This window comes from Schistocerca serialis, chromosome 4 (assembly GCF_023864345.2).
Source record: "Schistocerca serialis cubense isolate TAMUIC-IGC-003099 chromosome 4, iqSchSeri2.2, whole genome shotgun sequence".
Lineage (NCBI taxonomy): Eukaryota > Metazoa > Arthropoda > Insecta > Orthoptera > Acrididae > Schistocerca > Schistocerca serialis.
In genome coordinates, this window is record NC_064641.1 from 860,220,598 (window position 1) to 860,245,685 (window position 25,088).

At 38.3% G+C, this 25,088-nt stretch overlaps 1 protein-coding gene across 1 annotated transcript in view; it reads right to left on the reverse strand.

Annotated features, from left to right (window-relative positions):
- Window positions 1-25,088, reverse strand: part of LOC126473497 (hemocytin) — a 568,134-nt gene that overhangs the window by 327,831 nt on the left and 215,215 nt on the right. The window contains exons 23-26 of the mRNA XM_050100583.1: window positions 21,631-21,812; window positions 17,365-17,542; window positions 10,297-10,427; window positions 6,573-6,693 (exon numbers count right to left, since the gene is read on the reverse strand). Of these exons, the coding sequence (XP_049956540.1) occupies window positions 6,573-6,693; window positions 10,297-10,427; window positions 17,365-17,542; window positions 21,631-21,812 (612 nt within the window). The remainder of the gene's footprint in view (window positions 1-6,572; window positions 6,694-10,296; window positions 10,428-17,364; window positions 17,543-21,630; window positions 21,813-25,088) is intronic.

Sequence of the window (25,088 nt, forward strand, 5' to 3'; positions counted from 1 at the left end):
AATTCTATAAACAATTCCTTACATGATGTTCCCTCCCCCCATGAACCATGGACCTTGCCGTTGGTGGGGAGGCTTGCGTGCCTCAGCGATACAGATAGCCGTACCGTAGGTGCAACCACAACGGAGGGGTATCTGTTGAGAGGCCAGACAAACGTGTGGTTCCTGAAGAGGGGCAGCAGCCTTTTCAGTAGTTGCAAGGGCAACAGTCTGGATGATTGACTGATCTGGCCTTGTAACAATAACCAAAACGGCCTTGCTGTGCTGGTACTGCGAACGGCTGAAAGCAAGGGGAAACTACAGCTGTAATTTTTCCCGAGGGCATGCAGCTTTACTGTATGATTACATGATGATGGCGTCCTCTTGGGTAAAATATTCCGGAGGTAAAATAGTCCCCCATTCGGATCTCCGGGCGGGGACTACTCAAGAGGATGTCGTTATCAGGAGAAAGAAAACCGGCGTTCTACGGATCGGAGCGTGGAATGTCAGATCCCTTAATCAGGCAGGTAGGTTAGAAAATTTAAAAAGGGAAATGGATAGGTTGAAGTTAGACATAGTGGGAATTAGTGAAGTTCGGTGGCAGGAGGAACAAGACTTCTGGTCAGGTGACTACAGGGTTATAAACACAAAATCAAATAGGGGTAATGCAGGAGTAGGTTTAATAATGAATAGGAAAATAGGAATGCGGGTAAGCTACTACAAACAGCATAGTGAACGCATGATTGTGGCCAAGATAGATACGAATCCCACACCTACTACAGTAGTACAAGTTTATATGCCAACTAGCTCTGCAGATGACGAAGAAATTGAAGAAATGTATGATGAAATAAAAGAAATTATTCAGATTGTGAAGGGAGACAAAAATTTAATAGTCATGGGTGACTGGAATTCGAGTGTAGGAAAAGGGAGAGAAGGAAACATAGTAGGTGAATATGGATTGGGGGGCAGAAATGAAAGAGGAAGCCGCCTGGTAGAATTTTGCACAGAGCACAACATAATCATAACTAACACTTGGTTTAAGAATCATGAAAGAAGGTTGTATACATGGAAGAACCCTGGAGATACTAAAAGGTATCAGATAGATTATATAATGGTAAGACAGAGATTTAGGAACCAGGTTTTAAATTGTAAGACATTTCCAGGGGCAGATGTGGACTCTGACCACAATCTATTGGTTATGACCTGTAGATTAAAACTGAAGAAGCTGCAAAAAGGTGGGAATTTAAGGAGATGGGACCTGGATAAACTAAAAGAACCGGAGGTTGTACAGAGATTCAGGGAGAGCATAAGGGAGCAATTGACAGGAATGGGGGAAATAAATACAGTAGAAGAAGAATGGGTAGCTTTGAGGGATGAAGTAGTGAAGGCAGCAGAGGATCAAGTAGGTAAAAAGACGAGGGCTAGTAGAAATCCTTGGGTAACAGAAGAAATATTGAATTTAATTGATGAAAGCAGGAAATATAAAAATGCAGTAAGTGAAACAGGCAAAAAGGAATACAAACGTCTCAAAAACGAGATCGACAGGAAGTGCAAAATGGCTAAGCAGGGATGGCTAGAGGACAAATGTAAGGATGTAGAGGCCTATCTCACTAGGGGTAAGATAGATACAGCCTACAGGAAAATTAAAGAGACCTTTGGAGATAAGAGAACGACTTGTATGAATATCAAGAGCTCAGATGAAAACCCAGTTCTAAGCAAAGAAGGGAAAGCAGAAAGGTGGAAAGAGTATATAGAGGGCCTATACAAGGGCGATGTACTTGAGGACAATATTATGGAAATGGAAGAGGATGTAGATGAAGATGAAATGGGAGATATGATACTGCGTGAAGAGTTTGACAGAGCACTGAAAGACCTGAGTCGAAACAAGGCCCCCGGAGTAGACAATATTCCATTGGAACTACTGACGGCCATGGGAGAGCCAGTCCTGACAAAACTCTACCATCTGGTGAGCAAGATGTATGAAACAGGCGAAATACCCTCAGACTTCAAGAAGAATATAATAATTCCAATCCCAAAGAAAGCAGGTGTTGACAGATGTGAAAATTACCGAACTATCAGCTTAATAAGTCACAGCTGCAAAATACTAACGCAAATTCTTTACAGACGAATGGAAAAACTGGTAGAGGCCAACCTCGGGGAAGATCAGTTTGGATTCCGTAGAAACACTGGAACACGTGAGGCAATACTGACCTTACGACTTATCTTAGAAGAAAGATTAAGGAAAGGCAAACCTATGTTTCTAGCATTTGTAGACTTAGAGAAAGCTTTTGACAATGTTGACTGGAATACTCTCTTTCAAATTCTAAAGGTGGCAGGGGTAAAATACAGGGAGCGAAAGGCTATTTACAATTTGTACAGAAACCAGATGGCAGTTATAAGAGTCGAGGGACATGAAAGGGAAGCAGTGGTTGGGAAGGGAGTAAGACAGGGTTGTAGCCTCTCCCCGATGTTGTTCAATCTGTATATTGAGCAAGCAGTAAAGGAAACAAAAGAAAAATTCGGAGTAGGTATTAAAATTCATGGAGAAGAAATAAAAACTTTGAGGTTCACCGATGACATTGTAATTCTGTCAGAGACAGCAAAGGACTTGGAAGAGCAGTTGAATGGAATGGACAGAGTCTTGAAAGGAGGATATAAGATGAACATCAACAAAAGCAAAACGAGGATAATGGAATGTAGTCTAATTAAGTCGGGTGATGCTGAGGGAATTAGATTAGGAAATGAGGCACTTAAAGTAGTAAAGGAGTTTTGCTATTTGGGGAGCAAAATAACTGATGATGGTCGAAGTAGAGAGGATATAAAATGTAGGCTGGCAATGGCAAGGAAAGCGTTTCTGAAGAAGAGAAATTTGTTAACATCCAGTATTGATTTGAGTGTCAGGAAGTCATTTCTGAAAGTATTCGTATGGAGTGTAGCCATGTATGGAAGTGAAACATGGACGATAAATAGTTTGGACAAGAAGAGAATAGAAGCTTTGGAAATGTGGTGCTACAGAAGAATGCTGAAGATTAGATGGGTAGATCACGTAACTAATGAGGAAGTATTGAATAGGATTGGGGAGAAGAGAAGTTTGTGGCACAACTTGACCAGAAGAAGGGATCGGTTGGTAGGACATGTTCTGAGGCATCAAGGGATCACCAATTTAGTATTGGAAGGCAGCGTGGAGGGTAAAAATCGTAGAGGGAGACCAAGAGATGAATACAATAAGAAGATTCAGAAGGATGTAGGTTGCAGTAGGTACTGGGAGATGAAAAAGCTTGCACAGGATAGAGGAGCATGGAGAGCTGCATCAAACCAGTCTCAGGACTGAAGACCACAACAACAACAACATGATGTTCGAGCATCTTTTTTGCTTAATATTCTCAAAGCTCTTTCCTAGAGTTTAAATACTCGGTCAACATGAGTTTCGGAAGCCCCTCCCCACACTGCAAGACCATATGCTACAAATAGATGTATTAAACCAAAATACATCATCCTCATTGTTTGGGTATTGACATATGGAGCTATTCTTCTTAAAACATACAGGCTAGATGATAGCCTTGCATATACATTGTCAATTTGTTGTGTCCATAGTAGTTTGCTATCTATGCATATACCTATGAATTTACACTCACTGCAGATTTTCCCTACGATATTGCTATCTTGAGAATCAATAAAAGTTTGCAAATCACCAACATTGAAGGGGATTATATTTGTTTTTTGTAAGTTGACTTTTAGATTGTCATTAAAGGGGATTATATTTGTTTTTTGTAAGTTGACTTTTAGATTGTCATTTTCAAACTTTTCCTTTGCAACATCTATAAATTTATTTTTACCTCTATGCCGAGATTAATAATATTGTTTCCCCAACAAAGGCCTGAAGTGTCGTCTGCATACATTGTAATGAAGGTATCATTTTTTACTATCTTTGGGAAGTCATTGACATAACATATAAAAAGGAAGGGATCAATTATCGATCCCTGAGGCACACCAAATTTAATAGTCCTGACCATTGATGTATAACTGTTTAATGTTTCTCCACTATTGTGTGAGATTGAGGTACACTGTCTTCTGTTTTTTAAATATGATGTGATGAGGTGCAATAATGTCCCACCTATGCCATCTCTGGCCAGTTTGGCAGAAGTACCTTATAATCAACCTCATCAAAAGCCTTTGACAGGTCTAGGAAAACTCCAGCTACTATAATGCCTTCATCAATTTTGTCAAGCGCTTTCAGCATAAATTGAAGTGTTGCAGTTATGGTGGTATGACCACTTCTGAAACCATGCTGAAAATCTCCCAGGAAGTTGTGCTTATTATAATGCTCTAACATATATTTCAGAACTATTTTTTCAATTAACTTGCTAAAAACGGAAGTTAAGGCAAGTGGTCGGTAATTTTCTACTACTTGTTTATCACCTTTTTTGTAGAGAGATTCAACAATGGCTAATTTTAGTATGTCAGGGAACACTCCTTCTTTTAAGACACTATTTATTAGATGCATCAAGGGATATGCTAGATTGTTTTCGCACTGTTTAAGTAAAAATGGAGAAATTTCATCCCATCCAGCGGATTTTTTGTTTTTACATTCTCTGATGAGCTGCAAAATATCCTTGATTTCAAGTTCATGGAGTTGATTAGCTTCAGAATTGTCCTCAGCAAGACTTCCAACAGGTACTTTATCTGTGGTACAAAAGTCAGATTCTATGATATCTATGAAATAGTCATTAAAAATGTTACTGATCTCTTGAGGATTGGTGACATCAATATTGTTATTAGATATATGTATGTTGATATTACCTTTTACTTTTGTTTTACTGTCTCTTATTTCATTTACTATTAACCAGCAGGTCTTGGAGATACAATCTGAATTTTGTATTTTCGATTCAGCCTTCAATCTTTTGACTTGATTGTGAAACTGGTACTTGTATTGTTTGTATTTATCCCTGTGCTCATTGTTTTTGGTCTCTCTTTTGTATCACATACATTTCTTCCATTTTTTCTTTCAGTTATTTGGTAGTATTATCAAATTCCACAGGCCTTGACTGTCTTGCCTTATTCTTATTAATATTTATCTTTCTGATGGGATGATAAGATAAGAAAGGCATCCCATTTATTATTTACTCCTTCGGCTTGAAATACTAGATGCCAAGATTCATGACCAAGGCTCTCTCTCAGTTTGGCAATGTTGATAACAGAGAGATACCTTTTGTATTCATAAATTTTCTTTGGTTTTATACAAGGACCTCCCTTTAGCACTAATAGCTGGCCTAGATGGTCAGAGATGCGACCATTTACAACAGCAGCTGTGGCAATATTTTCACAATTTGTAACAACATGGTCTATAGAGCTTATACTAGTTGGAGTGATTCTAGTGGGTATGTCTCCCGACAGATCTTTTGCGCTATAAGAATAGATACAGTCTTTGAAGCATTTGCTATCTTGGGAATCTTGTAATGTGTTGACATTAATATCCCCTAATAATATAACATTTATATGCTCTTGCTTGGACATTATTTTACATAATACTGTATCAAGGGAATTAAGAAATAATTGAAAATTTGCATTTGGTGATCTATACAATGCTAAGATAAAGTATACAACAGACAAGAATTTTAACTTAATTGATACAATTTCACACTTCAAATCAGTGGAATACACTTTTACCCAAGAGATATTTTCGTAAGATTCTACTAGGTTATTTGTTCTCAGGTAGATAGCCACTCCTCCACCTTTATGGTTAGAACAACAGTAAAAATCAGTTAATTAATAATTTTGGATTTTAAACAGGTGTGTGTTATCTGCAGATTTTTGGTGTTCACTGACAACTAGTGCGTGGGGTGTAATATCTGAAAGATAGTGGTTGAAAACATCAATCTTGTTGCCTAATCCCTCTACATTATAATGAAGGAAAGAAATATTGCTTTCTCCAGGCACATTTTGTGCATGATCATCCCCTCTTCTGCTTTTTAGTCTCCCTTATTATTTATAATGTTGCAAATATCAGTAATCATCTTAGTGAAGATCTTGGAGCCCAACCTGTTTAAGTGAGTACCATCTGTCCCCAGACATTTGTTGCATAAAAACTTATTTGGATTGATAAATATTACTCCAAGATTATTACAGGTCATGATAACATCAAAGAAAACTTAAAATGTGGGGAATGTAGTAATAGGGAATCATTAATGATGGGTTCAAAATGGTTCAAATGGCTCTGAGCACTATGGGACTTAACATCTGAGGTCATCAGTCCTCTAGAACTTAGAACTACTTAAACCTAACTAACCTAAGGACATCACACATATCCATGCCCGAGGCAGGATTCGAACCTGCAACCGTAGCAGTCGCACGGTTCCGGACTGAAGCGCCTCGAACCGCTCGGTCACCGCAGCCGGCATTAATGATGGGAAAGCATTGTATTGTGAGAATAGGAGTTGTGTTGGTACCAACAAAAATGAATGTAAAAAGTGGGAAAACATAAAATTTGGGAACTTAAAAATTGGGTTTTTCTGTATTTCATTTGGTTTCAATATTTGTGCACTGAAGCTCAGTGATTGTATATACAATGTATTAATGACTCTAAAGATTTTAGTTACCAGTCCTTTCCATCTTGGGCCCAGTTTAACATAAACTCTTGTACCACGATCCCACTGAAGTACAATATCCAAGTCTGGCACCTCAGAAAAGACAAAAAGTCCAGCCTCACGGACCTGTATCCTAAAATTGCAAATACAACATAATTAGTCATTTTATGAATAAAATCAATAAAAATAAATGATGGAAATTACATATATGAAGTCCACAGCCTATTTTACAGAGCAACCAGCAGTTTAGAAATGCAGAAAAGATGGATATTCATGATGCTAAGAGCTGATACACTCATTTAATACAGCGGGATATGATACTCAGTTACCAAAAAAAAAAAAAAAAAAAAAAAAAAAGACTGACAAAGTATATGAGAATTTTTGGTGGGTGTCCAAGGATATTAGGATGCAAAATGAGAGAATTTTTTTAAACTGCTGCTTGTATGTCATACTACCTGATTTACTTTGTTCTGGTGCACAATAGTTAATAGAGGAAACAACACACATGAATACATGAACTTGACTGACATGTTAGCTGGCACTGACAACTACAGTCTGCAGCTACCTACCATTAGAATCCCACTGCCCCTCCCTCTCCCTAACTGAGGCATGACTTTGTACCTCAACAGCAAGATTACAACCTGGAGATGAGAGACACAATGTTAACTCTTTTAGTCTTACAGATCTCCTTCACCACTATGTCAGTTGTCTCTTACCCCAATGTTCTCCAGAATACAGCAGAAAACAACATTTTTTGCTTGCTGTTGAAACAGAAGGATGTCCTGTACATTCTAAAGTACTTATAATACATACAGTCTCAATAGTAGCCTCAGCTGCTTTGCAGATGATGCAGTCATCAATAGTGAAATACCGAGTGTTCAGAAAATAACTATGCAGTGCCATGTTATGTTGTGCTAAGTAATGACTGATATGATTGTCAATTATTAATACAATATTTTCCATTGTTTTACATATTTGAACCATATATGACCAGGTATTTGTATTTGTTCACAGGTCCGGTTTGACTGAAGACCAATGTCTCGTGTGACATCATTGTGACCCAGGTCATCATGCTGATGATTGAACAAAGAGTGTTTCTTGTACAGCATGTGTTTAGCAATGGAGACAAGTTTACCTGACCAGTAGAAGCTGCATCTGCGCCAAAGTTCCCAGGAGTGAAGATGCCTAACCACAATGCTGTACGGAACGTCATCACCAAGTTTCGAAAGACTGGAAGCGTTCGTGATGCTCCAAAATCAGGCAGGCCATCTGCATCTACATCTGAAGAGAAGGTGGTGGCGGTGCAAGGCATGATGCTACAAAGTCCAGAGAAATTGGTTAGATGACTAGCTCAGCAGGCCCACATGTCTGTGGGTTCCACTCGCAAGGTTCTCCGGATGCCACTGTCTATGTATCTGTACAAAATGTCAGTCATGCAGGAACTGAGAGACACCAATCGCCCGTCATATGCGAACTTTTGCAACTGGTTTCTGTCCTTCCTGCAGGACAATGGTAAGGGGATTCTTGACACAACGTTTTTCATGGATGAGGCATGGTTTCACCACTCCAGTTACATGAATAGCCAGAATAGTCATGTGTGGACAATGGAGAATCCGCACAAATCTAAGGTGTCCCCACTGCATGATCAAAAGGTTGTTGTTTGGTGTGCCATGACTCGTAAACACATCATTGGGCAGATCTACTTTCAGGACACCATAAATGTGTTCTGGAGCCCTTCCTAGTTGAACTTAATGAGGACGAAATTGAGAATGCCTGAACCAGGATGGGGTGACTGCTCATACTGCACACAAGGCGAAGAACTTTTTCAAGAACATCTTCAGTGACCGCATCATCTCTTGAGGACTCGGGCCTCTGCATTCACCTGACTTGGCTCCACCGGTTTACTTTCTATTGGGTATGTTGAAGGGAACGGCCTATGAAAGCAATACACACAACATATAATAGCTCCAAGTTGCACTGACATGTCACATTTGGAACATCACTCCCAATCTTCTGCATAATGTCTTCAAGAACATGTGGAAACATGTGCAATTCTGACTTCAAGCTCAAGGGGATCACTTCCAGCATCTCTTATAACTTCCATTACTTTAATACAGCAAGTTCTGAACTGCATAGTTACTTATTGAACACCCTGTAATACATGAATGAGTCACACAAGTTTTCAGTCATATCAAAATAAGGTTTCAAAATAGTGCAATTGGCAACTGATGTAAATGTTCAGAAATATCAAAATGTACACTTCATGGAAAGGAAAAAAATGTTTCAAATGGCTCTGAGCACTATGGGACTTAACTTCTGAGGTCATCAGTTCCCTAGAACTTAGAACTGCTTAAACCTAACTAACCTAAGGACACCACACACATCCATGCCCGAGGCAGGATTCGAACCTGTGACCGTAGCGGTCGCGCAGTTCCAGACTTCAGCGCTTAGAACCGCTCGGCCACACCGGCCGGCTGGAAAGGAAAAATTTAGTACACAATGACTAGACTATATTGGTTGGAATCAACCAACTCACACAAACATCTGGGTGTAACAATTTGTAGGATTAGGAAACGGAATGATTACATGAGCTCAGTCATAGGTGAAGAGGGTGGTAAACCTTGAGTCTTTGGTAGGATACTGGAAAAATGAAAATCAGTCTGCAAAGGTGATTGCATATTCACACTCATGTGACCCATCCCAGAATATTGCACAAATGTGTGGGACCCATACCAAATAGGACAAAACTGTATACATGCACACAAGGGCAACATGAATGGTTACAAGTTTGAATGACCGAAGTTAGAGTGTCATGGAAATTCCAAAAATCCTGAAATGGCAGACACTTGGAGATAGACACAATCTAACTGACAAAAAGCCTACTTACAAAGTTTCAAGAACTAGTATTATGTGAGAAATCTAGTAATAAACTGCAGCTTTCTACATATCACTCCCATAACAATTGTGAAGACAAGATAGGCTAATTACAGGAACACAGAGGAATCCAAGCAGTCATTCATATCACAATCCATACAGAAATGGAATAGCAAGAAGCTTTAACACATGGTACAGCAGAAAGTGCCCTTCACCATGCACTTCACAGTGGTTTGCAGAGTTTGTGCATAGATGCAGACTTTCTCTGATTGGAAAAAAGGTTGATGAGCCTGCAGAGGACTCAGGTATTCAGAGTAGATGAGAATTTTTTGTTCTCCTGATGATGTGTTGTCTGCTACAGTACACAACTTAGGGTGGTTCACTTCGAAGGTATATGATTGTCAGATCCTGAAGACATGATAAGAGAAAACAACTGAGCAGCACAGGAAGTAACATAGTTTTGATAAATCTGTACACTCATTATTACAATTGTGGTGCTCATCTAAGGCATTAAAAAACCAATGATCTAAAAATCATGCTTCCTTTTTTACAAATTGCTCAAATTTAAACAATGCTAGGTCTCTTAACAAGCCAAAAAATTTGTTGCATTGATAGTAAACTGTTAATTTTTTGCTACTGAGCATATGTAGATCAATTTAAACAAATAAAGGCAATAACAAGTAACTATTACTCACCTATACGTTATCACGAATTATTCATTACTTGTTTTCTAGGTTTCACTCTCTATAGCAATATCCATAACAGAAATGTTTCTCTGTACAAATATATCTTGCATGCTGTAGATCTTGTTTTTTTTTCCTTTTTTTGTGAAAATTTCAAGTAATTAAGAATAAAAAATTACCTATTAAGAGAAGTTACATCAGGTACTGGGCTGTCCCTGATGAATGTTATAGTCTCTTTTTTATTTGCAAAATCAATAGCCATGCTCACAGACTTGGAACATGTGGCACCCAGAGAACTGCATGGCACATTCTGAATAATGGAAGGAAAAGAAAAGAAACAACAGTATTATCAGTAGCAATAATGTTTACTTTTGCTCTCAAATAAAATATGGTTACTTTGCAAGTAGTCAGACCATAAGGAATTCTTGTTTACACAGTAAGTGAGATAAAATCACACAAATGTCTATATATTAGAAGTTTTTTTGCAATAATATTTCAACCAGCTCAGTCTGTCAATTCTGACAATTTTTTCCTGTCTGTTTGTATTATCAACAGGTAACATGCACTACTTAAACAATGCTTGGTAAACAGTCTAAAATATTTGAGGCACATTTCACTATTTTTTAACAGTAAAGAAGCAGATTATTTTTGAGACTTAGCTGTTTTATTATTATTTTTATTTTATTATTATTTTAATTTTTAAACTGTCATGTAGCTTTGATACTTTCATTCAAATGGTTTACAACAACAGAATGAATATTTCACTGGTGCATTAGAATATATTTCTCAACTCGGTACTGTTAAGAAAAGACTGAAAGCTAAAACTTAGAAGCCAAAACCGGATTTAGGATTGGAAAAGGAACCAGAGAAGCTGTAATGGTACCAAAAACAAAAATTATCTTAGAAAGCAAAAATAAAATGAACTAAAAATGAATGCCAAATGCGTTAATCAAAAAGAGGCTTTTGATAGGATCAAATAGAAGCTACTATTTGGGAAACTGAATGAAACTGGAATAGACTGGGGAGAGAAAAGACTGGTTCTCAATCTGCCCTTGCTCATATCATTTATTCAGTTTATTTGTAGAAAGCACAACACAAACAAAGAAAAACAGCACTAAAGGGATCAAAAACATACATTGTATTCAATCTGTAGATGCCATAATAGTCTTAGCACATTCTGAAATGGACATACACTATATGCTAAAAAAATTTCAGGTGTGTTTGATAACCACCAACTGAAAAGACACACAAAGAAGACTAAATTAATAGTGATAGATAAATGAAAGAGACAAGTACGGGGCATACATTAGCATATGAAATAAAATACTAATGCAAATAAATAATTTTTTTGAGTTATGAAGTATAATAACAGGTGACAACAGGAATTTAAAAGATATTCAAAGAAGAATTGCAATGGCTAAACAAGCATTCAGAAATATGAGCAATTTATTAACAGACATACACCTTAGTATAGAAACAAGTAAAACATTAATCCAGAAATTTATTTGAAGCATTTTAAGCTGTAGTTGTGAAGGGTGGAATCAGGGGGAACGAAAAAAGGAAAAATTAGAACCAGTAGGGATGTAGATAAGCCACAAAAACACCCTTGACAGAAAGAAAATCCAATGAATAAAAACTAAAAGAAATTAAAGGAAAACGACATTGATTAAAATGATACAGAGAAGAGAAACTAAATTAACTGGACAATTAGCTCAACATAAAAGCCTCATAAAAGAAACCTTGGAAGGAAACATTGTTGTGATACGGGACAACTGCAGCGTCATATGAAAAGAGCAATGAAAGTGATTCTACACACATGCTTATTTTAAGGAGAGAGGTTGACAGATCAAGTGAACAACATTGGAAAGTGCAAGAACAATCTAAAAAACCAGGATATAAAACTCTTTATAATAAAATAAATGTGATGAAGGGATCAGTTAAACCACTGCTTCTGTCTTGCATCTACATGTCCATAGAAACAGACCCTCTAGATCTCTATTATAACTGACTTGAAAATTTTATGAAATTAATAATATTATCGTGTATGACCAGAAATCAAGGAGAAAATGTAACAACACTGATAATGAAAAGTCTGGAGTGGAATATAATGAATTGAAGGAGTATATGTTTTGAAGAAAGACATTTTCGAAAAGCATAATATTTTCAGTCTTGCTTATGGTCCTCTATGCCACTTAACACCTCAATTACACAGTGACTGGTTACCTTTATTCCTTTCATTAAATGAAACAATTATAAACATGTGACAAGGAGCATTCCTCTTTTTTTTTTAATTGTGGGAATAGAATGTTCATGTTCTGTGGTAGGTATCAGTGCAGGAAAACTGCAGAAGGCATCACATCTTATTTAAAACAACACTAATAAAGTCAATTTCAAGTGTTATTAACTTGGTACCAAGCCAACTGTATGTGGAGATGTATTTCCCTTAGAAGTAATTGTTTTATCTTCAGATTCAGTGGGGAATTGTTTATCAAGTTGCATACTACATGGCAAATTTCTGAATTTGAAGTTGCGGACAAACTGAAACTATCGAACAACAGTCTGTGATGATACATACTGTTGTTACCTATTAATGTTAGCGCCTTTAGTGCATAGAGAGAATCACATATTTAGATTTTTGGTCATAACACATAGGAGGTGACAAATATATTAATTTGTAAATATCACTGTATTTTTATTATATTCACTGAAGTTCCTATAATGACGCAAACATCTCAGGAATTCACTGTACAGTGTAACAGCTTTAACCCTTAACTACTATCACAAGATTTGCTATCAAATATACTGTTCGGCTTTAGAAGTCATTTAACAACTGAAAATGCTATATTCTCTTTTCTCTGTGAGGTACTGGATGGGCCAAACAAAAGGTTTCAAACGCTTGGCATATTTTTTGATTTAACTACGGCATTTGATTGTGTTGATCACAAAATATCGCTCCAGAAGTTGGACCATTACGGAATTCGGGGAGTAGCTCACAATTGGTTCACCTCTTACTTTAGCAACAGTTACAATGTTGATAACAGCTGTGATGCGGGGTCTGAGTGGGGTACTGTCAAGTGGGGGGTGCCCCAGGGATCAGTGTTAGGGCTACTCCTGTTCCTTATTTATATAAATGATATGCCCTCTAGTATTATGGGTAACTCTTAAAATATTTCTGTTTGCTGATGACACTAGCTTGGTAGTAAAGGATGTTGTGTGCAACATTGGCTTGGTTTCAGATAGTGCAGCACATGACCTAAGTTCATGGTTTGTACGAAATAAACTAACACTAAATCACAGTCAGACTCAGTTTTTACAGTTTCTAATACGCAATTCAACAAAACTTGGCATTTAAATTTCACAGATCGGGCATATGATTAGTGAAACTGAACAGTTCAAATTTCTAGGTTTTCAGATAGATAGTAAGCCCACGTTCAGGATCTTGTTCAAAGACTTAATACTGCCATTTTTTTATTCGAAAGCTATCAGTCTACTTTGTTTATTTTCATTCACTTATGTCATACGGTATTATATTTTGGGGTAACTCTTCCCATTCTAAAAGGATATTTATGGCTCAGAAATGGGCGGTTCGGGCAATAAGTGGAGTAAGTTCTCGAACCTCTTGTCGACCCCTGATCACGAGTCTGGGTATTTTGACATTGGCCTCTCAATATATATGTTTCTTACTCTCATTTCTTGTTAACAATATTAGCTTATTCCCAAGAATAAACAGCTTTCACTCGGTTAATACTTGGTGGAAATCAAACCTGCATTTGGATTAGACTTCCGTTAACTCATGTGTAAAAAGGTGTGCAGTATACTGTTGGATCCATTTTCAATAAGCTACCGCTCGAATTCAAAAATCTTAGCAGTAATCCGCTTGCTTTCAAATTGAAACTGAAGAGTTTCCTCATGGATCACTCCTCCTATTCTGTCGAGGAGTTCCTTGAAAAATTAAGCTGATTCTTATTGTATTGTTGATTGCATTTACTTAAACTTATGGACCGACTTTTTTTGGGTTCATAAACATTTATTTTTATCTGTTATTACTTTTATGTTGTAATTTCATGTACTGAAACGTTCCATGACCTTGGAGATTTGTTCCTCAATTGGGTCCTATGGAACTTGGTGTGTAAATAAAATAAATAAAACCGTCTCTCAGACCATTACGAATTTTTGTGTCAAGATATTTCTCACACCCCTGCAAAGCCAAATGGACTCTTCCATGTATCTTCCTATTGGCTGACAAGCTACACATGACAGCATTCTTGCAGTGTTGCTGCTCTTTGTTTCGTAATTATTAGCCTTGAGAGGTCTCACAGACATACCATAGTATTTGGTTGCCATGTTTTTGTTGCACGCTATTGTTTCTCCAGGGTGGGGAAAGCTGGGCCATCTATGCAACATATGTTATGTGAGACAGATGTGGATGTTCAAGATCGCCCCATTGAATCTTCAGATGAAGACTTTGATTACAGTGATATTGACCCTGATTTTGAGATATTTAATGATCACGACAATAATTCAGAGCAGGAAACTGAGAGTGATGAAGATGTGACAACTGATGATGATGGAGCATACTTCTTTGGTAAGAATAGATGTTTCTGATGGAGAAAAAAGCAGCCTCCACCTAATGTAAGAACAAGGCAACCCAACATCGTCTTGCAGCTTCCTGGACTGCGACAGATGGCGGAAAGTCTTGGAGAAAACCCTGCTGTTTTGGAGGTACGGAAACTGTTCTTTACACCACACATTCTACACAAAATCATTCGATGGACAAATCTGAAACTATCAAAACATAGAGCACAGTATGCCAACTATCACTCATCCTATCTACAAGATGTTGATGTCATTGAATTGAAGGCTCTAATTGGTCTATTAGTGTATTCAGCCATTTTCAAGTCGGGGAACAAGTTTGTTTACAGCTTGTTTGCAACTGATGGAACAGGCAGAGATGTTTTCAGATGCAGTGTTAGCAAAGAAAGATTTCTGTTTTTACTGTCTGCATTACGATTTGACAATCCAGATGATAGGGTGGAAAGAAAGAAAATTGACAAATCAGCAGTAATTTCACAAATCTTTCCGCATTTCACTGAAAACAGTCAACTTTGCTACTCTGTAGGTGCAACAGTGTGTATCGATGAAATGCTTGTTCCTTTTCACGGAAGGTGTGGCTTTAGAATTTACATGCCAAACAAACCGGCAAAGTACAGCCTGAAAGTTCAGTGTTTGACTGAAGCTCGCACAAATTACTTGTGCAATGCATACATTTATTCTGGAAAAGGCAGCGAGGGTCACACCCTTCCCAGACATGAGAAAGGTCACAGTGTTCCCACACAGGCTGTTCTTCGATTGCTGAAACCCATTGAAAAGACAAGGAGAAATGTTACAGGTGACAACTGGTACTCATCAGTAGAAATAGTCAATGAACTTCCAAAAACAGGTCTCACATACATTGGGACACTGAAAAAGAACAAAAAGGAGATCCCACAGAACTTCTTACCTAATAAGAAACATGGTGTGAAGACATCTGTTTACGGTTTTACAGAAGACATGACTCTGGTTTCCTTCGTGCCCAAGAAGTCCAAAGCTGCAATACTGATCTCTTTTATGCACCATTCAGTAAACAGTTATCCTGAATCAGGGAAATCTGAGAGCATACTGTTTTATAACATAACAAAAGGTGGTGTGGACTGTCTTGACCAAACGTGTGCAGTTTATTCGTCAAGTCGCCAGACAAGAAGATGGCCTTTGGCCATTTTCTTCACATTGATGGATGTTGCTTGCGGTATTGTTATGTGGTACATCAAACTTATCCAAAGGCAGAAGTAATGATGAGATTGAGCTTCATGAAGACCCTAGCAAGAGACCTAGTTGAACCTCATATGAAGCGTAGAATTTCTATTGGATGCTTGCCATGAGAGTTGAGCGACACCATCAGAAGAATACTTCACTTACAAGATGAGCCTCAGACACTGAAAGAAGAATTCGAGAATTGATAAACATGTGCCTTTTGCCCTCCTCGTCTGAAGAGAAAAACACAGATGTACACAATTTTAAATCATGATGCTGGTTCTAGTTTCACTCTAAAATGATCTCAAATAGGAATGTAAAGACCCAAGGACTTAAAATGATCCAATTTGTCTTAAGTGTTCCAGGAAGGTCAGTGTGAAGTGCTTGCAGGTGGAAATTGACTGAAGTAAGATTCAGTGTCACATGATAACACATATTTCGTTTTTACTTGTAATTTTATAAGTAAAATGTGGTGAAGTTTCTCCATTCCTAGACTTATGGACTGAAATATTCGCTCTAAAGATGAGTCATAAACTGATAGTTGACTTCGGACACAATTTATCGTAAGTCAAGTTGGATTTTTCCACCTAGTTAATTTGCCAATTTGTAATATAATCCATCTGATGATAATATGTCTGTGAATAGAGAGCTAACTATTTGCTGTTATTTTCATAACTCATATGATAGAAATATACTCCAAACTACACTTTGTTTTAATTGCCAAAGTGTTTAAAATGCTGTATTGTTTTAAAAAAATCAAATTTCTACAAAGTCCACCTCTAAGAAGTGTAATGAACAACGGGAGGTCAAGAAACTATATATATTCAGCGAAATTCTGGTTTGATATATAAAATATAAAAATGTGGTCTGTGAGACCCCTCCATAGTAATTGTGTTCCTGTGAATGACTGTAGTAGTTAAGAGTTAGCTGCAGATGTACACAATTTTAAATCATGATGCTGGTTCTAGTTTCACTCTAAAATGATCTCAAATAGGAATGTAAAGACCCAAGGACTTAAAATAATCACCTATTCTGAAAATATGTCCTGATTATGATGGTAAACCAATAATTAAAGAGTAAAAAGTAACATAAATGCTTATTCTCAATGACAAGTGACCTTGTATTCAAACAGTCACAGGCTTCCATCATTATAATTATAATAACGTCTCAAATAGAGTTGTTTCAGGATTTTGAAGGTTTGAGAAAATACATGAAAAGAAAGGAAAATCTCTTGTCTTTCAACATTGGAACAAAATAGTAAGGTAGTGAAATTTTGCAGCAGGTTTTTTCACTCATACTCCAGATTGAGAGTGCCCTGTGTTGTTAGGCAAGAGTAGGTGCCAGAGATAGTAGGAGGGCAAAGAGGGTAACAATGAAGAAACTGATTTGCATAAGTAATAATCTACATTAGAATAGTTTGATTAGACAGACATAAATATGGTTTGTGTAGTACCCACCTGTGTGGAGATCATGAAAGAATCATCATTAAGGGTCCCTTTGGCTAACACATAATCACAGTTACCCTGGAAGTCATACATACGGCCATCAAATGTCTTGTAATGGGAGTCACCCCATGCAGTACACAGTCCATCACAAATGTGTTCGGTACAGTTCCACTTGCCAGAGACACAAACACTGTAAACAGAAGAGCTTATTCCAATTACATTATCTTGCTGATATCAGTGCTAGCAGCAATAAATGACTCAGTCTGTTTAATACATACTTCAGTACACATCTGGCTGGTGGTGGGGCACACCTGGCTGGGGATAAGGAGCAGGGGGACTTATGGCATAGAACACACCTGCTTATGGTGACTAAAACTGAGTAAAAATAAAAAATAAAAAAAATAAAAAAAAAAAGAAAGTACTCTCAAGAATGTGAACCTTATGCTCTGGAAACTGCTATATAAATATCAAGTTCTTTGTCCATAAAGGCTTTCAATGGAAACTACAACAAACACTGGCAAAGGAAACTGAGACAGATAAAAGAATAACAGTCATGACAATTAGGCTCCTACGTTATTTCAGCCAGAAATTATGAGTGGAATACAAAGGAAAATAAACAATGGGAGAGATAGGGTAAAAGAGAGAAAAATGGAGAGAGAGTGTAATGACAATCAACTCTCATATTGTGATACAGTGCACACATTCACTGACAGACAGGCACATAAACATGAAATTTTGTACAATAGCTGTGATTAAGATCTCGTGTTCTTCTTAAGAGCAAACAGGCACACACATCTACATTGTTGTGGCACTATGGCCTTACTGGCACGAATGGACATCTTAGGTAGAAGAGAGGGAAGAAAGGTAGAAGTGAGGAATGGCTTTGAATTTTAATTTACATGTTTGGACAGTTAGATTACAAATACAATCTTATCCTTTCCAGGCCTGGAAGGCAGGAGAGAGCTACTGGCAGACATGAAACTGTGAGGGTGGATTGTGAGTTGTGCATGTTCAGCAAGTAGAGCAACTGCCAGAAAAAGGCAGGTCCCCGTCTTGCACACAGCTTTAACCTGCCAGTATATTTCAAAATACTATTCATTTTGCCAAAATAACAATAACAAACTGAATGAGACATTTTGACCATATTCTTCTAGAGCTTGCAAAGGAAATAATACAGTGACAAATGTGGACAATGCTGATGACCAAACATATTTTGTATATATTTAACATTTGGTATGATGGGTTTGAATGTGAATGCAGTCAGTGTTTGTCATTCACTGTCATCTTTATCTGAGCCTACATTTTTTGTGAAGTTCTTTTTTTCTCTCAGGTATCAAGTATTTTGATATGAACTTTCCTGTTTCTTTAGAGCAGTCTGAGTGGATTTTATATCTACTAGTCCTCCTATCTGCAGAAGTGTTGATTCTGTTGTCTGTTAATCCATTTTATTTACATTCAGTCCCATGATTGTTCACATGAGAGAAATTTTTTTATCAACTGATATTATCCTCTCTTGAATGTCATTATTTATTTCTCTTTGCCATTGGTATACTTTATGTAGCCAAATCATGAAATTTCATATATACTTTGAAGAATCTCTCTCATGCCTATAGCACAGCATTTTATATTAAAATGTTTCTACCCCTGGATATACATCAGCATAAACATCAATATTTTTTGGAGTGTAAGCATACTACTTATCTATAGATAAAACAAAAGCATGCATGAATATTGAGTAATCACCATAATTTTGTGTGTCATCTTTCTTCTTGACACACACACACACACACACACACACACACACACACACACCTACACACACACACACACCTCAATTAAAAATTAGTGCATATGTCAGGTTGATTTGTATTCTCCATCAGTATGGCCACCAGGAAATTCCCTGGGAGAGTTAATGATGCAGACAGTTTGCAGCAAGAAACTGCGCTGACCTAACAGAGATTAAGCTCTACATCATAACTGGATGGAACTGTTGTTAGTAAGAAGAGTTAAAGCCACATGTACTTTGTCCTGAAGGTCTCCATTCCCAGCATCTAACTGCTTCTCATGTTCTCCTTTTGATCACTCAGATTTTACTAAGACATTTCTGACTGTTTCATCTCCTCTGATTTAACTAACTTTTACTAAGTATCTTATATTGCACGCCATCTATTTTCTACTTGTTTCTTCTGTTAACCACTTCTTTAAGAACTGAATAGGTTTACAATATACTATTTTAATGTACTCTGTGGCAATCATTTGCTTAAATTTTGATCCAGCCTTTAACACTGTCTTCAATTTTGACCTAAACTCTGAACAACATAGTTTGTGTAACTCATAATTTCCAAGAACATGTTAATTTCAGCAAAATTCATCACAGAAAATTATATTATGTGGAATTTGAAGGACATAACAGTATATGCAGTAGATCCTCATTTATACATTGTTGAAGGGGGATTACAAAATAAATGTGCAAGTCAGATTAAGATTAAAATGAAACTTCTTAATAGATCTGAATTAACTTTAAACGGATGCAAACACAAGATACATATACCATCCAGTAGTAGGTATAATAGTTCAAATAGCCTTATGCCTAAATTGTGGACAATTAAAGCTACTTTGCCCTAAAGAATGAATTAATAAATTGTGGTTTGTTTTTTGGAAGCAACACTATATTCATTCATAGACAAGGCATTCATATGCAGTTACTGTCCACACAGCTTGTTATCACTAGTTTTTTTTAATCTTATGTAGCGTTCTGCTACTTCCAATGCAGTAAGTGCTTCTGACCAGTTTAGGATCTCCCTACCCACTGTCTAGATGTGTGATAACACACTCAACTGACATTTTGCTGTACTTTGCTCTTGTGGCAGCAATGACGCCCAATCCAGAGGTTGAAGATGGCTCATAAAATTTGCTGGAAAAAATGCCAGTTCCATGTTACTGTAGTGTTGGAGGGTGAACTGAACAACAATCCAGAAGCAAAAGTATTTTCCTCTTCTCATGAAGCATGTGGGCTTTAAGCTTTATGAGATGACTCTTGAAGAGGTTTGCAGTCATTCATGCCTTCTTGTTTGGCTCATAGTTAGTGGGATACAATTTTATTCTCTTGAAACATTAATGTTTTGCTGATCTCCCAATCACTAGTAGCTGGAATTTATCAGAGCCATCTGTGTTTGTGGTAAAGAGTATCATAACTCTTCACTTGCTTCTATTTTCCCCAAAGCAGGGGTTATCCTTAAATGCCAATCTTTTGTCCAACATTAAGTTAAGAAATGTTCCTGTTTAATCTGTGTTGTACTTTGGAGTCTTGGAAGATCATGGTCTTTTGAACATGCTACAGCAACATTGTCAACACTGTTAACCCCTCATAAAATTTGTGGCCATTAATGTCACATTTTATTCTGAAGCAGTGTAACCACTCAGATGAAGCATGAAAGTTTACAACATTTAACTTTTTTGCAGATACCAAAACAGTTGCTTTAAGTGTTGTGCCTCAAATAGGCACATTAGCTGCATGCTACTACAGAAACCAAGTTTGTAGACATTTTTCCAATCACAAAAACTTTCCAGTGTGATTACACATATATTTATCGCCATTTGGCTTCTGACACTAGACCTTATCTATGTTTCATTGACCAATATGGTAGTTTAGGTGAAAAGTGGGATTTTGAGATGCTTTGTGAAGTTCACATTACATTCACTAGGACTTGTCTGAACTTCTTCAATTTTGTTTATTTTCTCTTTATGGAAAGACACCTTCTTTTCCTTTGTGATGAACTCAGCATTTTCGCATGAGCAAAAATTGGAAACTACACTTAAAAAACTCCTGTTTTCTTAGCTTCACTCAGTTTACTCTGCAACTGCTCACACTGATGTTAACTGCAATTGTATACCACTGGTACATATGGTGATTGTCTGACCACAGGCCGCATTCTCTCTCCTTACCTCCGAAGCGGACTACTACAATGTCATAAACAACAGTGTCACCATTTGTATTGTAGCTACAGCCCACGATAATGACTGCATGTTTGCATGCAGACAGCAAACAAACAATCACTGGCCACACTATATACAAATCTTTTTGTGACAATTTCTTGGTCTTGTATAAGTGTGACAAAAATTACTTTGGGGCAGTAAAAATACTGTAATAGCGTAAAAATTTGAAAATATGTAAATGGAAAATGTGAAAGTGTGGTAAGTTTTTATGCAAAATTGAAAAAGTGCACAATATGCAGTGTACAAGTGCAGAAATATAAAGATGAGGAATGTATTAATTACCATTCATTACAATCATTCTGAATTGTGCCTCCATCAGGATAGCTTTGACCTCCATGATGACAAGCACACTGTGATGGAGGGATGCAATTTCCAGTCTCAGTATCACGAACCAAGCCTTTCTTGCAAGTGCAGCCAGCAATACATCTCCCTCCTTTACGAGCTTTTGTTGGATTATGCATGTTCTGAAAAGATAAACACATATTCCATCTTACTGCTTAAAGATACTCATTTCCACATACCAAACAAATAAGCACAAGCTATTAACCAAATGTTTCGGCTGTCCTACCTGCTTAACAAAATGCTATTATTTTATTTATACGTTATATTCATTTTCATGCACCAGTGGCTGCTCCTTCACTCTGCACAATCAAGATACTCAAAAAGTTAAAAACTGCAGTACAATAAGAAAATTTCTTCACATCTCTCATATGAATTTCTTGTACTAACTTCTCTCATTAACAATGTTGTATTAACTGAAAAACTGATCATTATCAAATATATATGCAATTATGTAGTGGTTGTCAGGGAACTGGAAGCCAACATTACGAAATACAGCATGATATTCAAATATCTACAGAATGAATTCACTCATTGTTGTGACTCACTAATCATTCAAAACGCCACTGCGCAATTACGCGCGTCCTCTAGATGCGGCACTGTCTGCCAGCCATGCAGCAGCTGCGCCCCCTAGCGGCCAGCCGAGCAGCGGCCACTAGACGGGGACTCAGTGCTCATTCGAATGCTAACGTGTACACAAGTCTTGCTTGTCAACTTACTCTGTGACTTATATGTGTTGTGTCGTTCTGAAATATATGTGTTAAACTTGACGTTATAACAATTGCCGACGAGGTAGTGGATTTTTCCTTTTCACCGTTGACCCACAGGGTTCCATGGCTACTGTCGAGCAACTATTTGCAAAATCTCCTTGAACATCAAACGCTTCTAACAGCGGCGATTCGCGATTTCGTCGCAGCGTCAAATGCGGGGCGTTTCTCGTCGTTGGCTATACCTCCTTTTCCTCCTTACGACGAGATGGCGGAAGACTGGTCTGGTTATGAAAAACGTCTTCGACAGCACTTCTTGGCATTTCATGTCACGGATGAAGAACCATGTAAGTCTCTGTTCCTTTCCTGGATTTCACCTCAAATGTATCGGTTGTTGTCGGAATTGGCTCCCTTGAAGGATCCTGCGTCTTTGTCCTTTGCTGAAATGTGCTCATTCTGTCTGGCTATTTTCAAAAACAAACACATGTGGTAGCCTCTAGTGTTGCCTTTTATTGTTGTCAAAAACAGCCACATCAATCCTATCGCACTTGAGCTGTTGAACTTCACGGCCTCAGTTGAAAGTGTCAATTTGTTACTGACATTCACAAAGAATCCTATGCCGATTCCATGGTACGGGATGCTATTTTCCGGCCGGCGCCCGACAAAGAAGTTCGGCAACGTGCCCTTCAGTTGGCGAATCCGAATCTAGATGAAGTTCTCTCCATTGCGCAGTCTTTTGAAATTTCTCGCACCACTGGGGTGCAAATAGAGGCGTGGGGTGATGTCGGGGAAATACAACCTCTGTGCGCTGTTGACGACACGTGCGGCGCGTCCCTGCTGGCCGATGTGGCCGCAGTGAGCTCCCATGCGTAGCCTCGGCCTAGCCGTAAACAACCCGCTAAGAAACTGCAGCAAAACCCCCAGCAACTTCCTTCATGTCCGCGGTGTTTTACGAAACATTCACGCGAGGATTGTCCCCAACGTTGGGCTGTGTGTCACAATTGCAAAAAGAAAGGTCATGTGTCTTCCGTTTGCAAATCCGACCGCATACATGATGTTCATGAACATGATGCTGATTCTGATTCTGTGTTGTCTGTCAATTGCACTTCTTCCCTTTCAGGGAAGTTATTCCTCACTGTCCAAATCCTTGGTCCAGATGTTCGCATGCAAGTGGATACCGGTTCTGCTGCCACTATAATTAATTCTCAGACGTATCTTCAGTTGGGTTCTCCACTCCTGTCACCTGTCACTCAGCAATTACGGACGTACAATAAACAGAAGATTTCTCTCTTGGGACAGTTTAATGCTGAGGTATCTTACAAGTCCATCGTTCACACTGTTCCCATATTTGTGGTTGACCAGAGCAATGCAGAAAATCTTTTTGGTTTCGATGCCTTTCACGTTTTTGGGTTCTCAATAGATGACTCTGTCAATATTGTCTCTGATGCTATTCCTTATGCTCAGTTGGATTTCTCGTCGACGACATTTTCGTCCCTTTTTTCTCCTGGGTTAGGCCATGCAAACGACTTTGAAGCTCATATCACACTCAAACCCACTGCTCAGCCTAGGTTTTTTCGAGCTCGACCCATTCCTGTGGCCCTTCGTGATTGGGTAAAACGGGAGTTGGATCGTCTCACTATTTCAGGGGTCTTGCTTCCTGTCACTTCCAGTGAGTGGTCCTCTCCTGTTGTTGTCATTGCTAAGCCAAATGGTGATATTTGTCTCTGTGGCGATTTCAAAGTCACTGTAAATGCTCAATGCCTCATCGACACTTACCCTATGCCCCGTCCTGAAGAACTATTCACTAAACTTGCTGGAGGCCAGTATTTTTCTAAAATTGACCTTATCATCAACTTCCTCTCAATGCTGCTTCCCGGCAGTTTCTGGTCCTTAACACGCCTTTCGGCCTCTATCAATACCAATGCTTGTCATTCGGGGTTGCTAGCACCCCTGCTCTCTTTCAGCGATTCTTGGAACAATTATTGCTCCCTGTCCCTGGGTGTATCAATTACATGGACGACATTGTTGTCACTGGCTCCACCACTGACGAACATCTTCAAAATCTCCGCACACTTTTTCATGTCTTACAGACTGCTGGTCTTAAGTGTAATCTTCAGAAATCACAATTTTTTCAGGCATCTATCACGTACTTGGGGTTTCAACTCTCTCGGGATGGTATTCGTCCGCTTCAGCAAACTGTCGCTGCGATCGATGGCCTTCCTCACCCTACATCTGTTAAGGAACTGCAGGCCTTCATGGGGAAAATAGCATACTATCACAAGTTTTTACCGTATGCGGCTTCGGTGGCTCAGCCGTTGCATCGCTTGTTGCATAAAAACATGCCTTTTCACTGGTCCGCGTCATGCGAAGCGGCTTTCCAGAAATTGAAGACTCTGCTGAAACAGGCCCCGTGCCTGGCTACTTATCGACCTGGCCAACATCTTCTTCTTACTACAGACGCCTCTCAATACGGGGTCGGTGCAGTCCTTGCGCACCGTTTTTCTGACGGTTCGGAACAACCCATTGCTTATGCCTCCAAAACGCTCACGGATGCCCAACAAAAGTATTCTCAAATTGAGAAAGAAGCTTTGGCCATTATTTATGCTCTTCATAAGTTTGGCTCAAAATTTCATCTTGTTACGGATCACAAACCACTTGTTTCCCTGCTTCATCCATCGTCACTTCCCGACAAGG